This window comes from Hirundo rustica, chromosome 7 (genome assembly GCF_015227805.2).
Source record: "Hirundo rustica isolate bHirRus1 chromosome 7, bHirRus1.pri.v3, whole genome shotgun sequence".
NCBI classification, from domain to species: domain Eukaryota; kingdom Metazoa; phylum Chordata; class Aves; order Passeriformes; family Hirundinidae; genus Hirundo; species Hirundo rustica.
The window spans coordinates 6,247,885-6,267,921 of NC_053456.1; the positions used below are offsets into that span (position 1 = coordinate 6,247,885).

General features: G+C 45.0%; 2 protein-coding genes across 4 annotated transcripts in view; one reads left to right on the forward strand and one right to left on the reverse strand.

Moving 5' to 3' along the window:
- On the forward strand, positions 1–16,874 carry LCT (lactase). Its single transcript, XM_040069665.1, has 17 exons — positions 1–652; positions 1,542–1,621; positions 2,802–2,885; positions 3,575–3,677; positions 4,028–4,103; positions 4,834–5,521; positions 5,908–6,553; positions 7,849–9,408; positions 9,743–10,011; positions 10,158–10,448; positions 11,311–11,509; positions 12,114–12,316; positions 12,680–12,789; positions 13,322–13,456; positions 14,300–14,523; positions 15,350–15,586; positions 16,241–16,874. The coding sequence occupies exons 1-17, from the start codon at positions 1–3 to the stop codon at positions 16,450–16,452; spliced, it is 5,769 nt and encodes a 1,922-aa protein (XP_039925599.1). The 3' UTR covers positions 16,453–16,874.
- Positions 16,868–20,037, reverse strand: part of UBXN4 (UBX domain protein 4) — a 14,439-nt gene continuing 11,269 nt past the window's right edge. For all 3 annotated transcript variants that reach the window (XM_040069667.2, XM_040069666.2, XM_040069668.2), the window contains exons 9-13: positions 19,814–19,941; positions 19,039–19,141; positions 18,569–18,700; positions 18,033–18,241; positions 16,868–17,490 (exon numbers count right to left, since the gene is read on the reverse strand). In XM_040069667.2, the coding sequence (XP_039925601.1) occupies positions 17,352–17,490; positions 18,033–18,241; positions 18,569–18,700; positions 19,039–19,141; positions 19,814–19,941 (711 nt within the window). In that variant the 3' untranslated portion in view covers positions 16,868–17,351. The remainder of the gene's footprint in view (positions 17,491–18,032; positions 18,242–18,568; positions 18,701–19,038; positions 19,142–19,813; positions 19,942–20,037) is intronic.

Below are 20,037 nucleotides of genomic sequence, written 5' to 3' on the forward strand. Positions count from 1 at the left end.
ATGGACCTGATTTGTAAGACAGTCATCTTTCTGTTGGTTTCTCTCAGCCTTGGTGTAGATGGGGGCTTTGCTGGCAGTTTCCTCGCCGTTGCTGGGCCCCTACCCAGCGAGCTGGCGGAGAGGCTGGGCCTGCAGGCCCCCGTCCTGCCCGAGCAGCCCCAGGGCCCCACCGTGCCCCAAGCACGGGCCCTCCCGTGCCGCCCGGATCTGATGGCTGCCGAGCTGCCCCGCTACTTCGGGCGGCTCCGTGAGCTGGGGGTGACGCACTACAAGCTGCTGCTGCCGTGGGCGCTCATCCTTCCCCAGGGGAGGGCGGATGGAGCCGCGGTGAGGTGCTACCGGCAGCTGCTGGAGGCCCTGGCCGCCGCACGCCTCAGGGCCGTGCTGCTCCTGCACCGCGGCCGCGTTCCCCGCGCCGTGGCGGCGTGGGCCGGCGTGGGCACGGCCGCCGCCTTCCCCGAGCTTTTTATGGAGTACGCGGACTTCAGCTTCCGGGCCTTCGGGGACCTGGTGGATGTGTGGATCTCCTTCAGCGACCTGCCGGAGGTCCTTCAAAGCCTGCCCTACGCTGAGCCCCGGCAACGGCTCCGGGCCCTGGCTGCAGCTCATCAGGGCTTTTACAACGTGCTCCACGAGAAAATCTCACCCGCGGGTAAGGAGGGCAGGGGTTTTGGTGTGACCCACAAATATTTGATGATAGCATTAATTGGCAGCTGCTACGTGCAGCCTCTGCGTAGATATTTTTGCGTGCCTCTTCCTGACCCACAGGGGAAGGACTGAAACCTTTCTGAAACGTGCCTGAAATGGTGAAAAAACAAGGCCCAAGAAATCTATGTGATAATAACTGTGAGGACGTCTGCAATGTCCTTTGTTTGACTTTCCTCGTTGCAGACACGTGTTTACAGGAATTAAATCCCAAATCTGTGTTACACAGAGTAACAGAATTTCACCTCTTCCATGACGGGTACCTGGGATTCTCCAAGCAGATGTCACCTTGGGTCTGCCGCCTTTGGCCTTGGAATTTTTCTGTCCCAGACAGACAACCAGTAGAGCTGGCTGAGTTAGTATTTATTTTCCCAAATTTTTAATTAGTTAGTTAATTCTTAATTCTTCCATTTGTCAGGAATACTTTGTTGTACAGTTCACACTATCTGATGATAGCCTTTAGAATTTCCCTCCTGCATCTCCTGTCCCTCCAAGTTCCTGCCACCCCAGTTTCTCAGAAACATTCAGCATAGAATGGATTTTAAAAAAATTTTTAGAACCATCACAAAGGCATGAAAATTAATAAAGATATCACTGATAATTATGTAGGGAGTGGAAGGGCATTTTATTGACAAAGGCTCCTTGAATGGTGCCTTTGAATTTCTTCCTTCTTCAGTTCTCCATTGAAATCACAGAGGTTATTCTGAAATCAGTTGCCTGGGGCACTGTCTAGTGTTTCACAGCTTCAACAATTTAAAACTGGTTTTAAAATAACTGCAGTAAACTGAATTTTTTTTTCTTAATATGTTACTAAGAGACTGCCTCTCTTTCTCAAGGTGGAAAGCTGTCCATTGTTTTGGAAATGGGTCATGTCTTGGACAGTGCTTCATCAGAATTTCTTTCAGTTTCTCTTCAGGTAACACCTTAAGGAAATAGTTCCAAAAATTGTGTAAATTTGCCTTGATTTAGCTTTGGTTTTATGTTTGGGATCAAATTAAAATGAAATTAATTATTTGATTAATTAGTCTGATAATGTGAAACTGCTGATTTAAAAATTGTTTCAGTATCCTTTCTTGGCTGGTAGGCACTGATTAAGCTACATGGAGACAAATTTGCTCTCTTAATTGGCAGTGTTAGCAATATACTTGCTAAATGACAAGGTGTCTCCAAAAAGTGTACCTGTTACCATTTTCTCTGCAGAGATATTGAGACATTGGTACATTACCCTAATTAGCTGCTGTTTAAAATATCTGCTGATTATGTTAAAACCCAGACTGAGCTGTGCTAAAAGTGATGTGGTTGCCCAGGGATGGCACAACATGAGGAGAATGTAATCTCTACGAAGGCAGTGACCTCCTTTCTTAAAGATCCAGTTCCCTGTTCCTGGCTGTCCTCACCCAGAGGATGCTGATGTAGGTTGTAGTGCAGAGGTGACAGTGCAGGGGTTTTTTGATGCATTCAGAATCCTTCAAATCTTAGAACCAGGTCAAGCAATGTTGCAGGTGTGACGCTGCAAAGATTTAAGCAAGGTGTGGTTTGTAGGGAGAGCAAGGAAGTTGTTTGGGATGAGCTGAGTAAACTAGAAGAGAACCTTGGACTGAAAAACAAGCTCAAAGCTTATCAGTTCTCTTCCAGCTTCATCAGCTGGTTTAACACGAGAATGCAATCTGTTCCCTTGAGGCTGATGGCTTCTAGTGGGGTTACACCTGTGGCATGGAATGATTAAAGATTTCTGAAGTGGGCTTTCAACCAAGGGTTATTGATAAGGCCTACCTGAACCACATAGTTATAAAAACTTCTCTGATAAATCATAAATAGAAATTAAGACATTACCTGTAAATCATTAATACTAAATTCATAAAATGGAATTTGAGTTGTTTAAACTGTACTTTGTTTAGAAGGAGACATGCAAAAGACATCTTCCCACACAGTTTGTGCTCTCTATATTGCCCAGGGCTGCCATACAGCTGTAGGGCTTCTTATTCCAGCAATATGTCTTTATCAAACCTTACACAGTTTTATGTATTTTTAATCTAATATTTTAAAAAACCACCCATTTTTCTTTGGCATGATCATTTTCCTTTTCTTGTTTCCAGGATTCAGTAGACTTTGTGTCTCTTAACCTTCAGTACCATTATGGAAATGAAACAGAGTTCTACAAGAAATTGAGTGAATTCCAGGTAACGTTATACTCAGGGTTAAACTGATGGCAGCAAACAACAGACCATAATTAGGAGCAAACAACAGATCATAATTAGGAGCAGAATTTGATGCATGTCTAAACAGTTCTGATTTTCTGTGAAAGCTCAGGCATCAGCTACACCAGGAGCAGCTGCAAATTGCTCATTTCTCTGCTGTTATTCTGACTTAAAATCTGTTGGAAAATGCTGGAAAGGATCATCTTGGTCAATGCTTATGATCGATGCATTAACAACTGGAATGGCAGAATTCTTTTGTCTGAGACTGAAAAACCTTCTCTCTCTCATGCTAAGTGTTTGATAAGCTGTAGGCCAATACCTAAATACTGAAAGATATTAAAATCTAGCATGAGCTTTAGAGCAGTGCTACCAAACTTCATATTCCTCATCAGCGGAGGCAGTGCTAGAAATGTTCCTGAGAGTGAGTTCATGAAAGGATTGGATCTCCTGACAGCACCAACGTCAGCCATGCTGTAGGCTGGTACCTATTATAACCTGTATTAAACCTCTGGCAGTGAACTGCATTCTTAAAATTCATAAGCAAAGAGTCATCCACATCTGGGTAGCGGGTTAAGGAGCTGCCCACATAAAATGCAAAAAATGCCAAGGGCATGGTTTTACTAGCTGGCTGATGCTTCTTTTCATACTGCTCCCTGATTTCTGGTTTGCAGAGTGTCTGGAAGGACAAAGACATCTTGGTTTTTAGTCTAAAGGTCCTTGGCTGTGCCTCCATGGAAGAGCATCCTTGCATACCAGTAGCTGCCATTGACACGGGTGAGTGATGTTTGAAGAAGGAGAGTTTTTTAGTTAAGATCTGCATGATAACTTATAGAGGAAATTCAAAACCATCCCATCTAGGCTGCTGCTATTAGATGAAATAACTTTATGGTTTTTTATAGTATTTTTGGAAAATTGGGGATGGATGGTGAGTGTTGAGGGAGGGGAAGCAGGAAATCTTTCCCAATCTTTTCTTCCTTTTCATCGGCCTCGAATTACGGAAGGAGAGGTTGAAGTTGGATATTAGGAAAAAATTCTTTCAAGACGTAATTGTTTGTTACAAAGCAGTGTCATGCAGTCCATGGATCTAAGACTACATCCATCACTTACCATTTGTTTGTTTTCAGCTATTAATAAAGAAGAAGCACATATGATTGGGTGTGACGTTAATGAGTTCTTGGACTACTTCCCTCATGTTTTAAGGTATATAAAAAATACTGTAACACCATACAATACTCTAATAAGATACAGTAATTAAACAGCATCCTCTAGAAACCTCTGTGCAGGGACAGACAAGCCATTTTAGTGGTAGAATCTGCTGTTAGTTGCTGAAAGGGCTGCAGAGGGCTGTTTTTCTGCTGAGCCCAGTCTCTTCCAATGACTTGCAATCCTCTATCCTGCTACTAATCCTATAATGTAATCCTCTTTAACTCTCTCATCCTTGGTTACCCAAATTGCACCTTCAAGCCAATAATAAGGAGTACATTTTTCAAGCCTTCTGCATTTTTCAAGAGCAAAGTGGTTATAAATAAACAAATGCAATCAAGGCTTTCCTAGGGGAGAAGCCATTTGAGCTTCTGGAAACATGGGAGATGTCACGGTGCAGGGAGATGCTAAGGATTACAGGAGCAGGAGACTCTTGAAGCAGTTGTAGCATGGGAAATTGCTGCTCACTGCAAGGATTTTGTTTGCACCTCTGACCTAACTAATGAATTATGAGACTCTACATGCAAAGAGCTGTTCTGCAGTTACCCACCACCCTCCACCTTCATGTCCCAGCTGGGAGAGAGCAGAGTCAGAGTGATCAGATGTCAAAGGAACTATATGTGGATTATGTGACCTGAAGCAAACTTCCTTTTTACTCTGTGTTTGCAAGTGTTATGGCACTGGCATCCACCTTGAAGATTTTAACTTCTATTTATTATATTTCCAGTGAAAGAAGTACTCTACAGGAAAACCCAGATGCTGTTCTTGCCCCTCAGTCCTCCTATCAAACAGTCTGGGAAACGTTTGCTGACCAGTCTGAATTGGAGAGGGATTCTTTCCTGCAGGATGTTTTCCCAAGTGGGTTCCTCTGGGGCATATCCACAGGTGCCTTTAACATCGAAGGAGCTTGGGCAGAGGATGGGAGAGGAGAGAGCATCTGGGACCGCTTTGGGCATGGGGGCCATGTCCACATGAACCAAACAGCAGATGTGGCATGTGACAGCTACTATAAAACCAGCTATGACCTTTACCTGCTTAGAGGTGTTCACCCCCAGCTGTACAAGTTTTCTGTATCCTGGTCTAGAATTTTCCCTGCTGGCACCAACAAGACCATCAATTCCAAGGGTGTTGATTATTACAACCACTTAATTAATCGCTTGTGGGAGTCTAACATTGAGCCCATGGTGACTCTGTTCCACTGGGACCTGCCCCAAGCTCTGCAGGCTCTTGGTGGCTGGCAGAATGAAAGTGTCATAGATGCTTTTGTAAGCTATGCAGACTTCTGCTTTTCCACGTTTGGGGATCGGGTCAAGCTCTGGGTTACGTTCCATGAGCCCTGGGTTATCAGCTACGCTGGCTACGGCACCGGAGAGCATCCTCCAGGAATCACTGACCCAGGAGCAGCATCGTACAAGGTAGGGGCACAAGAATAATTAGGATTCTGCAGTTACTCTTCTTGGGTTGTTCTCAATGATGGTTCTGTGCTTTAACTATGTTCAAACCTAATGTGGCCTCTGAGACAACTATTTGGTTGCTGGATTTTTGATACTTGTTAAAATGGGTTAATTAACAGAGGCCACGTGTTGTTATTTTATTTTTCTATTCTAAAAGCTGATGTGGATAGATAGTCAGATTCTTTTGCTTATTCCAAAACCTACTACACTCCTTGTCTATAGTTATTTGTTTTGTCAGGGTGTTTTCTTTTGGATGGAGAGGACATTTTCATGTGGCAATAAACCCAATGCTTAAGAGTTTTTGTGCAATGCACTGTGACACGTTTTCCTCTGCTTTCTGCTCCCAGGTTGCTCACACAATTCTCAAGGCTCATGCCAAGGTCTGGCACCTGTATAATGACAAATACCGTTCTCAGCAGCTGGGAAAAGTGGGGCTGGTGCTGAACTCGGACTGGGCTGAACCCAAGACTCCAAGCAGCTCCGAGGATGTGAGGGCCGCTGAGAGGTACCTGCAGTTCATGCTTGGCTGGTTTGCTCACCCCATATTTGTTAATGGTGATTACCCAGACATCCTGAAGGCTCAGATCCAGGAAGTGAACCAGCAGTGCTCCACGACAGTTGCACAGCTGCCTGTGTTTACAGAGGAGGAGAAGTCCTTGGTGAGAGGGACCGCAGATTTCTTTGGCCTTTCCCATTACACTTCCCGCCTGGTTAGTGCCGGGACTAACGGGACGTGCACGCCAGGCTACGAGAGCATCGGGAACTTCTCCTTGCATGTAGATCCATCCTGGCCACAGGCTGCCTCTTCTTGGATCCATGTGGTCCCCTGGGGATTGAGAAGGCTGCTGAAGTTTGTATCCCAGGAATACACAGGGTCAAAGATCCCAATATACATAGCAGGGAATGGTGTGCCGACAGGAGACACCGGGGATCTTCTCAATGACACCCTGCGAGTGGATTATTTCCGCCGGTACATCGATGAGGCCCTGAAAGGTGTGGAGAAATCAAATGTTTTCATTTTTTTAATCGCGGCAAGTGGTTACTCTAGCCCTTCCATGGTGGATAAAACATCACCACTCACACGGTGATGTGGGTCAGCCCTCTGTTGTGTAGGAAATGAGTGTGACTTTATACACTTAAGCCTGTCTGGTGTCCAGATATGGAGCTCTCCGTTCTCTTTAGATAATATGGGAATGCAGTTTTTTATAAATGGATTCATGTAGCCTGGACCCTAAGGTCAGTCCCTCTGTGAGAACACTGTTCATACACTCCAGCTCCCCTGGAGATGACTGGCCTGCAGGCTCTTGCCTGTAGACCTCTCATAAATTGGGGCTGAACTGTCTTTACCAATTAATCAGATCTAACTGGCAGTAACCCCTTCAGACTGTAAATATCTCCCTAAAATTTCTGCCTCAATCATTTTGAGAATGTTTAGGTTATGCTTGTAAAAGTTCAAGTTTTCCTTGTATCTTTGCAAGACCTTTTGATGTAAAAATAACATTAGCGGCGAGTTCTGGACAAACATAGAGGGCTGAGGTTTCAAATAGAGATTTGACTGATGCTCTCTAGATGGACTAAACAATACTGTCAGGAAAACATTAAATATGCTGTGTTAAATATGTTGGTGATCAGTGTGTACAGCATTTGACCTGCTTCACCTAGGTCTCAGCATACTGCTAGAAGAGTTGAAAGAGCTACAGAAAACACAATTTATTGTTGCTGTTATGCCTCAGCAGAAGTAAAGAGGATGGACTGCACATAGGAGTGAACTTCTTTTGAATAAGAGATTTAGTGCTTTTTTGTAAGCAATGTGAGGAGGGATGCTGGACTTGCCTCTGCTGGTACTGGGTACACTGTTCTGCTAAAAGAAGCTCTCCTGTGCTCAGGGAATATAGGCAAGCACTAAATACCTGCAATGTTTCAGTTTAATTGCAGCGTTAAATCTAATAGTGCACCATACACCTAAATCGATGAAATCTGCTTGAAAAACAAGAACACAAGAAGGGATTCCAGTGGCACAATTGTCCTGTACTCAGATACCTCTTGACTAATACTTCTTTTCTCACACATTTCTATCACTATGCATTTTTACCAGCTCCTAGTACAGTGCTGTCTGCTTTTCCTGCCAGATCCTCTTAATTGTTTAGGAAGTTTTTTAGCCTTTAAAACCATTGGTAAGTGTTTGGCTTGTCACACATATCCTTAGCTGTGGTGCTTCTGTTGTGCTGAGCTGTGTTCAGGAAATGTTCAGGTGGGTAATTTACAATGTCTCATTGTTTCTGTGGCAGCGGTGAAATTGGACACCGTTGATGTCCGGTCCTACATTGCTCGGTCCCTGATTGATGGCTTTGAAGGCCCAGTGGGATACAGCCTAAAATTTGGGCTGCATCACGTGAACTTTGAAGATAGCAACAGACCAAGGACTCCCAAGGCATCTGCTTACTTCTATTCCAGTGTTATTGAAAAAAATGGTTTCCCATCCTCAGCCTCGGGCAGATCTTCTGCACCAGTGGTGTTTGACCGACCCGTGCCATCAAAGCTGCCAAATTTACCAGCATCAGAAGTTCCCTCCAAGGCAAAGGTTGTCTGGCAGAAGTTTTCATCCCAGACTGCCTTTGAAAGAGACATGTATTTTTATGGAACATTCCCAGAGGATTTTATGTGGGGTGTGTCTTCCTCCGCCTACCAGATAGAGGGAGGTTGGGATGCCGATGGCAAAGGACCCAGCATTTGGGATAACTTCACCCATGTCCCGGGGAACGTAAAAAATAACGATACTGGAGATATAGCTTGTGATAGCTACAACAAGGTGGAGGAAGATATTTACATGCTGAGAGCCTTAGGGGTAAAGAACTATCGTTTTTCCCTGTCCTGGCCTCGAATTTTCCCCACTGGAAGGAACGACTCAATCAACAGCCATGGAGTCGAATACTACAACCGCCTCATCGATGGACTGATTGCAAACAACATCACTCCAATTGTCACTCTCTACCACTGGGACCTACCACAAGCTCTCCAGGACATCGGTGGCTGGGAGAGCAACGAGCTGATTGACCTGTTTGACAGCTTTGCAGACTTCTGTTTCCAGACCTTTGGGGACAGGGTGAAGTTCTGGATTACGATCAATGAACCCAACATCATTGCCTGGCTGGCCTACGGCGACGGGTTGTTCCCGCCCAACGTCAAGGAGCCTGGCAGCACTCCCTACAGGGTTGCCCACATCTTACTGAAAGCTCATGCCAGGGTCTACCACACCTACGATGACAAGTACAGAGCGAGTCAGGGAGGGGTCATTGCCCTGTGCCCCTTCATTAGCTGGGCTGAGCCGAAGACACCAAGCGACCCCAGGGACGTGGAAGCTGCTGACAGGTACCTGCAGTTCTTGGTGGGGTGGTTCACACACCCGATTTTCAAAAACGGGGACTACCCCGAGGTCATGAAGTGGAAAGTCGGGAACAGGAGTGAGCTGCAGGACCTGCCGTCGTCGCGCCTGCCGGTTATCACAGCGGAGGAGCGTGAATACATCCGGGGCACGGCAGATGTCTTCTGCTTCAACATGTACTCCTCCAAAATCATAAGACACTCAACAACACGTCTGAGACCCTTCTCTTACGAGTATGACCAGGAAGTTTCAAAAACTGTTGACAGCTCCTGGCCTTCCTCAGCTCTCGCTGACCATCGGCCTGTGGCCTGGGGTCTGAGGAGGACACTGAACTGGATCAAAGAGGAATATGGAAACCCCCCGATATATATCATTGAGAACGGGGTGGGGATTAATGCCAAATCGGATGTCGATGACAATGCCAGGATATTTTACCACAAAACATACATTGATGAAGCTTTAAAAGGTACCAGAATTTGCCTTTGTTCTGTTGTTGTTGTCTCCCCTCTAGATTTCTGGTCACTTAACTCCTCTGAAGAGAACTTTTTAAAAGTGGTCGATATCAGTCTTTAAATAGTCTGAACACAATATAAACACAGTGTTTGTTTTTATGATCTCCTTTGCATGGCTGTATTTTTCTTCCTCCAGCTATGAAGATTCTCTCAATGACCTTATTTGACCAGTGTCACGTGTATGAAACTAGGAGCCTGTGTGTGCTTGCGTGTGAATTCCTTAGGGTTCATTTAACGTGCGATTATGCCACTGATGCTCCTCCATTTTTTTTCTTCTTGGTCTTTCAGCTTACAAGGTAGATGGTGTTAATCTGAAAGGATACAACGCTTGGTCTCTGATGGATAACTTTGAATGGGTGGATGGTTTTGGTCCGAGATTTGGATTGCACCAGATTGATTTTGACAACCCCAACAGGCCAAGGACGCCGAAGCGCTCTGCTGTGTACTATGCAGAAATCATCCGCAACAACGGCATCCCACTGCCCAAGGAAGAGGAATTCTTATATGGAGAGTTTCCAGAGAACTTCTCCTGGAGTGTAGCAACTGCAGCTTACCAGGTCAGGGGACTGAGATGGACTCCTGAAGTACCTGTGGACAGTTAATTCATTGTGTAGCACCACAAAGAATAACAGGCTGAATTTTTTGCTGGACCGAGGCTTAAATTTGGGGTCGCTAATAATTCTTCCCCCATTTTCAATTACAGATTGAGGGAGGTTGGAGAGCAGATGGGAAAGGACTCAGCATTTGGGACAAATATTCCCACACTCCCTTGAGAATCGGCAACGATGCGACTGGAGACGTAGCTTGTGACAGCTACCACAGGATTGAGGAGGATGTGGAAATGCTGAAAAGCCTCAAGGTGTCTCACTATCGCTTTTCAGTCTCCTGGTCCCGTGTTCTCCCAGATGGGACCACCAGGTACATCAATGAAAAGGGACTCAACTACTATGAAAGGCTGATCGATGCCCTTCTGGCAGCCAACATTATGCCTCAGGTAACTACACCCAGTAACTTTCAGGCAGCCAAAAGAAAGCAAACCCCAAATCTGATGTTCAGAGTAATGTGTGATTTTCCATCCGTACTCTCCTTCACACAGAAATTGTTTTTCGTGGGTTTTCATTTTGCTTTGTGAAGAAACATGGGGTATTGCATAAGAAAATGAACTCGGAATGTAGGGATGTGTTGAAATTACTACCCTGAAAGACCACAGTAAACTTATTTTTGGCTTTTTCCAATTGCCTTCTTGTCCCTTTACCTTGGAAATAGATTCCACAGGGACCTGTGCAGGGGTCTTTCAGATACTGAGGTGAGAATTACTAGTGTACTTCCCAGGAACTTCCTTCTTGCCTTTCTTAGAGATTGCTGTAACTTTATTCTTTTCCTGGGAGTCAGGAAGCTCCACTGGTCAGTGTTATTTGTCACATACAATGGATGGCGACCTCCTTCCTGCATCAATCAGCTCTTTCAGCACTGTGAGTGACTGAGCTGTCCTCATACCCCTGTACCAGTCCAGAGAGGTTTTCTAGTGGCCTGTATTTCACCTGAGAGTCAGTGCAGGTGCAGCAGTTCTTCATTGGTGAGTTCTTGCTGTCACAAGGTAGTTTTTGGTAACAGCTTCATCTTCACCATTAGGCAATCTTTAGAGAAACTACAAAAATGTATTTTATTGAGTGCATGAGTGATCACTACAACATCAAACTATGCAGATGAGAGCAGTTATCTGTGTGCTTTGATCTGCAGTTACCTGTCCCTAACGCAGTTATTACAAGCACAAAGTTTTTTAGTGGTCATAAATGAATCTGAGTTACTGTGAGAGTGATTGGTCGAGTCCTTTGTCCTCCTGTCTTTCCCCACAGGTGACTCTCTATCACTGGGACCTCCCACAGGCGCTGCAGGACGTTGGTGGGTGGGAGAATGATACCATAGTTCAGAGGTTCAAGGAATATGCTGAAGTCCTTTTCCAGAGGCTGGGAGATAAAGTGAAATTTTGGATAACCCTCAATGAACCCTACAACACCGCCTACCTTGGCTATGGTGTTGGCACAGCTGCTCCAGGTAAGGCTGCTGGGCATAACCTCAGAGCCCTCGTGGCACTGTCAGCACAATTGTTTTATGCTGCAGCAGAGTGCTTCCTTGGGGCTTGCAAAGGTAGAACAAGGGAAATGGTGTGCTGTGGATAGATGGGGTTTGCATTCCTGTGGTGTGGTGAACAGGTGCTTCCTTTACTCTGTCACCTCCAAGTCTGGATTACACTTGCTGCCTGGAGCAGACTTTATTTCCAGACCAGCTCCAGGGGCTGTGGAGAAGAATTAGGGCTGAAGGAAGGCCCAGCTCAGCAGCAGAGTTAGAACCAAGAGAAGAGGGGATGTGAGCTGACCTGAACACATAGCTTTCTGCTTTCCAAACTGGCAGCAGCAGCCTGGTGCCGTCCATGTCCCACTCCAGAGGGAGGAGGGGCCAATGCAGGGTCCTCCTTGCACAACCTTCCCACGGCAGCTGCTCCTTCAGCTGCCTCTGCTTCCACTGATTGCAGCCCAGGGCTCGGAGCACCAGGTGTTGCACATTCATTCCTTTAGGGGGGCAGGTCTGGGTGCCCCGGGGCTGTGTTAACGTGGGAAGCAGCCGTGAGAGGACAGCCCTGCTGCCCCTGTCCCTGCAGGCGTGTCGGTTCGGCCGGGCCGCGCTCCCTACGTGGTGGGACACAACCTGCTCAAGGCACACGCCGAGGTCTGGCACCTCTACAACGAGACCTACCGGGCCAGGCAGGGAGGGCTCATCTCCATCACCATCAACTCGGACTGGGCAGAGCCACGCAACCCACACAGGCAGGAGGATGTCGAAGCTGCCAGACAATTCATGCAGGTACAGAGAGCCCTGGTGACAGCTCTCCCTGCTGCTCCGAGTGACACCCCCTCTGCTGGTGCTGCACGTGCCCAGAACCCAGGTCAGCCCCTCACTCAAATAAGATGGTGAGACAGAGGCAGCACTGCAAGGAAATGTCTCCCCCTCTTATGGGGGCTGATCAAGAATGCAGCAGAAATGAGACAAAAATATGGTTGCAGTGACAAAAGCGCATTAAATTTACTGCTGTTATATGGGCATCCTTTTGTATCTCCGTGTGCCTGTTACAAATTCAGGTGTCACCTATAAAGCAGCACATGGCAGAGGAATGGTGAAATCCCATGTTTTGATATATGATTTATCCTCCCTTATTTCCTGGTTTAGTTTTTCCTAGGTTGGTTTGCTCACCCCATTTTCAAAAATGGTGATTATAGTGAAGTGATGAAAAGAAGGATTCGGGAACGCAGTCTGGCTCAGGGCCTGAGCAAGTCCAGGTAAGAGCCCAGGCACACACCTGCTTTTGTTTCACTTGGCTGTGCTGCAACATGCTTTTCTTAGAGAAATGATACATTGCAATGATTCTATTCCAATGTTACTGTAAAAAAAAAAACTTATTGTATCCTCACAGAAAAAAATTCTGGAGTACATTTTCAGAGAATCACAAAATGGTTTGTGATGCAAGGGACCTTAAAGATCACTTAGCTCCAGTCTAGGGAGGGGGGCTTTGCTTATTCCCTGTCTCTACCTCTCCTGCAAAGTAAATTGACTAATATATCTTTGGGGTAATAAATTGTCAGCTCAGTGACACAGGAAGTGCCTTGCATTAGCCACAGTACTTCACCTGATGCCTGTGGTAGATTTGTTTAAATTTTCTTAAAACTATGCACTGATCTCATTGGTCCCTCTCAGTTACATTTCTTATTTTATATCCCCAGTTTCTCCCCTTGTGCTTGTGGTGCTGGTACCAGGGATCCCGGCATTACCCATGGAGTGTGTGCAAAGTGTATTCTCTGTTTTCTCTTGCAGACTTCCAGAATTTACTGAAAGTGAAAAACAAAGAATTAAAGGCACATATGACTACTTTGGTCTAAATCATTATACCACGGTTTTAACATACAAGATAAACTATCCTAAGGGTGTAATGTCATATGACTCTGATAGGTAAGAGGTGAATGTCAATTATGGGTCAAGTAAAATCTGCATACCTGGAGCATGGGTTAACTGACAAGTGTAGATTTATAGCAAATAAAGCTGTGAGATAAGTGTTTCGTTATAAACCAATACTAAGGATAATATAACCAAGCAGTACCTGAGGTGCTGTTATTTCAGAAGTCCAGCAACAGCTTTTTCCTTACAGACATGAGGTGATAAATAGTATTTATCATATTTTCTACCTCCAACCTGCAGTTTAAACTGTGAGGTGTTATCCTCGTTTATGGATACTGATCCATTTACTGTTAAACAACTTTAAGTTGCATTGGATAAATGTAAGTTCAAAGCCTAAGTAGGTAAATTACTTCATGGTTAAGTATCGATCAAGTCAAGATTTTTTATTTAGATACTAATTTAATTCCTCAACTTCAAAAAGTAAACAATAGGAGCTAACTAGTTTTTCTAACAAGAATTCAGGTAATGGTGGGAGCGCACATGGGGGTAAAATTGTCTCCTTTCCAAAATGTTTCCACAGGGAATAGATTAAATGGTTGTAACTTTCCTTTGCTGCTACATCCCAGCCCCTTATAGTTTAACCCTTCAGGACAGTGGGCCCATTACATTCCTGCATGTAATGTAAAGGGCAATTTTGTGTGCTCAAGCATTGCATTATGCCTTGAAAAGCAGAAATGGCGTTGTGGTATACAAACATTTGGAACGTTGGTTCCAAATCTTTGTATACCACAACGCCATTTCTGTCACCGTTGATTCAGTCACAGCTGATTGACAGAGTGTAACTAAATCAAAGCAGGAGAAGGTGGGACTGTCCCTGAGCAGTGTCCTCCTCCACAGGGGCGTGGCCACAGTGACCGACCGCAGCTGGCTGAGCTCTGGCTCTCTCTGGCTAAAGGTGACACCCTTCGGATTCAGGAAGATCCTCAGGTGGATAAAGGAGGAGTACAACAACCCTCCCATTTATGTGACCGAAAACGGGGTCTCGGAAAGGGGAGCCTTTGAATTCAATGACACTTGGAGAATGCATTACCATCGGGCCTACATTAATGAGGCACTGAAAGGTGAGTGACTGCTGACATCTGGTCACCCAAAGCTCTAGGGAGCAGCAGTGGCTTGGCCATGAGACTGCTAAGGATAAAGCAAGTTGTAAAGAGCTGAAAGACCACTGCTATCACATGTGGTATAGTTACATATAGTTACTGAACCCATTTCCAAGAGCCTTTGGGTTTACCAAAAACTGCCCTTGGATAGTCACAAATGTGCCAGGAAAGATGAGCCAAAGAACAAACCCTGGATTTAGTGGGGTGACCTGCAGGTTCCTTGATTTGCTGCACCTGGTGAGAGAAGCTACTCCTCCTAGTCTGACTGCTGCTGTGTCTGAAAACTGCATCTTTAAAAACAAAGTAAAAACCCAACCCAATCTGGTTTCAGTTACAGCAGTGGTGAAACAACTTCAGGAAAGGGCTTTTTCGGCTTGCATTTCTGAGGTACTGGGAGCAGCCAGGTGTTCAGATATTTACTGCCTTGTAGCAGCAAGGCCCCACAAACATTTGTGTAGGCAATGGCTGCATTTTCATGGGTTTTCTTCTCTATTCCTAAACCTTTGTTTTTTGCACAAAAGCTTTGATTTTTGGAACAGAGAAAAGCAGTGTCCAGTCCTGGGCACTGAGGGAACTGCCCTGGCTGCTTTGGCTGTAACTTGGCAGCTGAGCCACGTTAACACAGGGGACAGGTGGGAATGGGGAGAACAATACCAGTGAGGCCCAAGTGGCAATAACCTCGCTATGTGCCATGTGTAGATGTTCTTCCTGCCCTGCACCTTCCTGCCCTGGCTGGCCCAGGGCTGACCACTCACCTGTTCTCTCTTCTCTCTGCTCCTGCCTGCAGCCGTTGTGCTCGATGGTGTTGACTTACGGGGCTACACCGCGTGGACACTGATGGACAACCTCGAGTGGGCAGTGGGTTATGTGGAGAAGTTTGGGCTCTACCACGTGAATTTCTCAGACCCTGCCTTGCCCCGGCGCCCCAAGGCCTCAGCCAAGTATTATTCACAGATCATAAACTGCAATGGCTTTCCAGACCCAGCAACGGGCCCACATCCCTGTCTGGAACAGGAGCCAGAAGGTAAGTGAGGCACCAGAAATGGTGCTTGTGTGTTTGCATCTAATCCTAAAAGAGTGCCTTAATCTAAGATTTTTTAGAGACGTCACCACTTTCTGCAATATATTTTAAAGACTCCCATCAATGTCACTTCCATTTGCAAAACCAGACTAACAACTAAACCCTTGTGCAAGAGCACCTCAACACATGCCCGTCTTTAAAATGGAGCAAAAGTTACTCCATCAGAGTAGACAGACATTTCTCCAACAGAACTGCCCAATGTTTTCCAAATCACACACATTCAATACAAAATGGTTTAGAAAAAAATTTGAATACTTAATGCAAATCCTTCTGGGCAAGGCTTTGGAAATACTGATTCTTTTGTCGTTTGTGTCTTCTGAATTGGAGTAGTACAATGAAAAGCAGCCAGTGTCAGTGTGGGGGCTTGGGAATGAGAATACTCACCTGTACTGTCAGGATTTGCACCACCAGCCTCAGCTGTGCCTTTACTCTGAGCTAGAATTGTATCACTCCCTGATCCCCAGAATGACAGCTCCTGCCAGAGGACTGAAGGACACAGTTAGAGCCTGGAGGAGGCAGGGAGCAGCAGTGCCCACACCTGCATGGAAAGTTCCCCCAGGCTCTGCACTAACACTTTCTCATTGTTTTCCCATTCAGTGACACCAACAGACCCCACTCTGGGAGCAGCTGACAGCGTACACTTTTTGGGACTGGATTTGACATCCCAAGGTGCAGAAACAGCACTCTATGTGCTTTTTGCTCTTTCTGCAGTTGGAGCACTGGGCTTGGCTCTTTTTGCATACACATACAGAAAATCGTCCAAAAGATCCCATAAACAATCACACATGGAACTTAGTAGTAAAATGTAGTATTTCCACCTCATAAAATGTTTGATTTTTTTTTTTTTTTAAAGAAAAGTGTGTATCACCAGGAAAAGAAACTTGTGCAGGGCATTACTGATTTGATTTCTTAAAGACCAAAGTAAAATTGCTTGTTCCTATCTGCATATAAGGATTCTGAACATCAGCTGGTATCTGTCCTGCTTCATCATCATCATCATCAACAGTTGTCCTGCTTCTTAGAATTTTAAGACAAGTGTCTCTCCTGGTGGAAACTGTTGTACTGCAGCTACTGTTACAGATTGGACTTTCATCCTTCTTTTCCTTTATTTCACATACAGTAAGGTCATTTAAACTGGAACAAAATGTTTGCTGTGTTTTAAATTTTAGTGCATGACCCTCCTTGCTTCCTTGTGATACCAGAGGAACTGACAAGACAGTCATCTTTTCTGGAAAATAGTTTATTGAGTGCTTAGGGAATTAAAAACTACAAGGTTTTGCTTGCAGTTGCAGAAGCAAGAAAAAAGTTAAACATAAATTAGTTACCTGATTTGCTACTTATAGTGCTTCTGAAACCCTCATTTCAATGGCATTGTCTACCATGACCTTTATATTAATATATCTGGCCCTTAAATTTATGTAGCAGAGTATTTATAGATTAAAAAGTGCCTTTCTATGGCATAGGGCAATATTTATGAAAGCTGATAGAGATTTTCAGTCTTTTTGACTAGGTTTCACCTACACCCACTTGATTTTTCTGACATAGGTGACTTTATTCCATAATCCACTGCAGGAATAAGAAATAAGTAATTCAGTCAGTGTAAAATAAGCCCCACTTGTCCAGAAGCTTTAGTAGACTTAGATCAAATAAGAGAAGGAAAAAAAAAAAAAAAAGAAAGCAGCCAGATAGTAACTGCAGTTACTCAAAACTACATTTGTTGTGTAGAATTTCCATTCCAAGTATTGTTTTCATCTTCTCCATCATCTTGAGTCCTCAGTCTATAGATTTTGCCTTCTTTTTTGAAGTCTTCCCCCCGCTTTTCCACTACTCGTTTCCTGACTGCTTGCCTAAGGCACGAAAAACAGTGAAGTTTGGCAGTTTCCTCAGTAATTACACAAGAGAAGCAGCAAATGCAATAAACACAAATCATCCATCCTTCTCTTATCCTCAGTAAGTTTTCTTCAGCCCTTGGGAAGCAGTACCTCAGTGAACATCTGTCACTTAGGGAAAATGAGAGTCTGCCACTCTGACTGCTGTCATTGAGGCAATATGTGGCTTTTTCACCAGAAACAGCTGAGCAGCTCTCCTGGCAGAGGGGAGATCTCATTCTCCAGGCAATACAAAACCTGTCAGAACAAGACTTCACCTGCTTCTGCTTCTCAAACAACCATCCTGTAACAGTTTGATATCACATTTTTAACGTTTTTATCTTCCAAACAGTATCAGCTGAAGCAAAGCTCACCATTGCAGTTACAGCTGAATTCCCTGCTCATAAAGGACTGACAGACAATGCTTTTTCTCCTGTGTAATTGGAAGCTCAGCTCCCCACTACGAGATTAGAGCAATTGCAGCAAGATTGAGAAACAGCTGCCTTAAACACTTTTCTTACCTGCTTTGCTCGATGCTGCCCGACGCTGAGGGAGCTGAGTGCTCTTGCTGATGAGCTGATCTCACAGAGGGCTGTGAGGGGGGAGGGCTCGTAAACAAAAAGTTGCTGATGAATCTCCAAACCGCTAAGAGGGGGTAAAGGATTGTGCCCAAGAATTTCCAGAGATCACTGCCTGAAGCCTGAACAACAGAAGTCGCAGGTCTTCCCGCCTGTCACGAACACACCAAGCAAACTTGTCAGGTATTAAAGTCCTGCTCTTGTAGAGAGAGTTATCTCACACATCAGTGTGAAGCAGCTCAGCAGACACAAAGGAACAACTCTGCTTACACGTCAGACAAGTATCTATGCCACCATCTATCTGCTCCAGAAAAACTTCTCCAAATCGGTCCTGACAAAAACTAGAGTAATTTTGCAATCTGTTCAGACAAAGACAATCCCCAAATTCAAGCCAAATACTATCATGGCTGACTAAGAGCAAATATCCAGCTACCGTACTGCTGTTTGAAAAATCAAACACACCAAAAGCCAGCACCTACCGGCAGCAGCACTACTGAAGCACTGGGTGCTAACTCGAGTTCCAGTAACTTCTTTCCATAATCTTCTTTGGTAAACTCCCTCCTGGGAAACATTGTCGCCAGTGAAAAATTGCCGTAAGTGTTACCAACCGTCTGTGAAGCACATAAAGAAAACATTTTATTTATAACTGTTCATTTTCAAACAACTGCATAGTTGCCAGCTGAGTATACCTTAACAAGGGTTCTGTATCAAACTATCAATCATCCTCAGAATAGGACAGGAAATATCCTTCATTTTTCTCTATCTCTTATTAATGGTACACTGCAGCAATCCAAAGGCAGGGGGTGGCACTGGAGAAGGCTGCTACCAAAACTCCCTTCAAGTACCCAACAAGGAAAGGAGTTGACGACAACTCCACCACCATCAACAACTACTTGATGCTCACCAAATCATAATCAGCACATAGCTGAGAAACAAAACACCCATTTACCTGTGCAGCAAACTGCCTGGCTTCTTCTAGCCGTGCTTCAGAGGGGAACTGGTTAGTGAAGGAAGATCCGTCGGGGAGGCGGAACTGAATCCTGGCTATTGCACTGCAGGACAGGTATTGGGGTCAGTCAGGACATGAACACTTACAGACAAAGGCTCCTGGGCCTTTAGCTTGGGAGCAGTGAAATGTGGGAGAGAGGGGCAGTCATCCTGCCCAGGGCAGTGCAGATGGGTTGTGAGATTGAATTCACGGTGGAAAACCACCTGCTGACCTCTCAGGAGGCATCTCTTCCATATCTCCATATCAGGTCCCTATAGATTTGGATAATTCTTAAACCAACAGTGCTGGGCAAAGCAGGAGACAGCTGTGACATGAGCAGCTGATGGCCCCAACCCAGCCATCCACACACAGCCCCTGGATCCACAGCAGCTCTCTAGCAGTGCTGACATTATCCAGTCATTCTCTTCAGGCATAATCTTTCACATTCTCACCTAATCTAGTACCCCACCAGGCTCCAGATACTAGTATTTAAATCAAAGCTCAGAAAGAAAAAGCTCCTATCTGACTAAAACAACACACCAGAAAAGGTGGATAGTGTTTCACAATCACAAATTTCAAAAGGCTGAGAGATCATGTTCATGTAAATAGCTACCTTTAATGTCACTGTTTAAACAGCTCAACATGTCAAGAGATGAGGAGATACATTAACTCCCTTTAAAAAGTTTCTTTACCTCTCTCCCCCAGAATACGCATCTGTGTCTCTACTGCGTCTCACCTTCGCTCCCTTTGAGCTGCCTCTTTTCTGGCCTCTATTTCAGCCTGCTTAGCCTGAAGAGCTGCAGCTTTTGCAGCTTCTGCTTCTTCCTTCGATTTTGCAAAGCGAGCTGCCCTCTCAGCACGATCCTGTGGAAGGATCAAAGAGAAACCTTAATTGTTAACATAACTTGTTGTTTGACACCGATTAAAACGGACAGCTATGAGCTGTACCCACGAACCAAC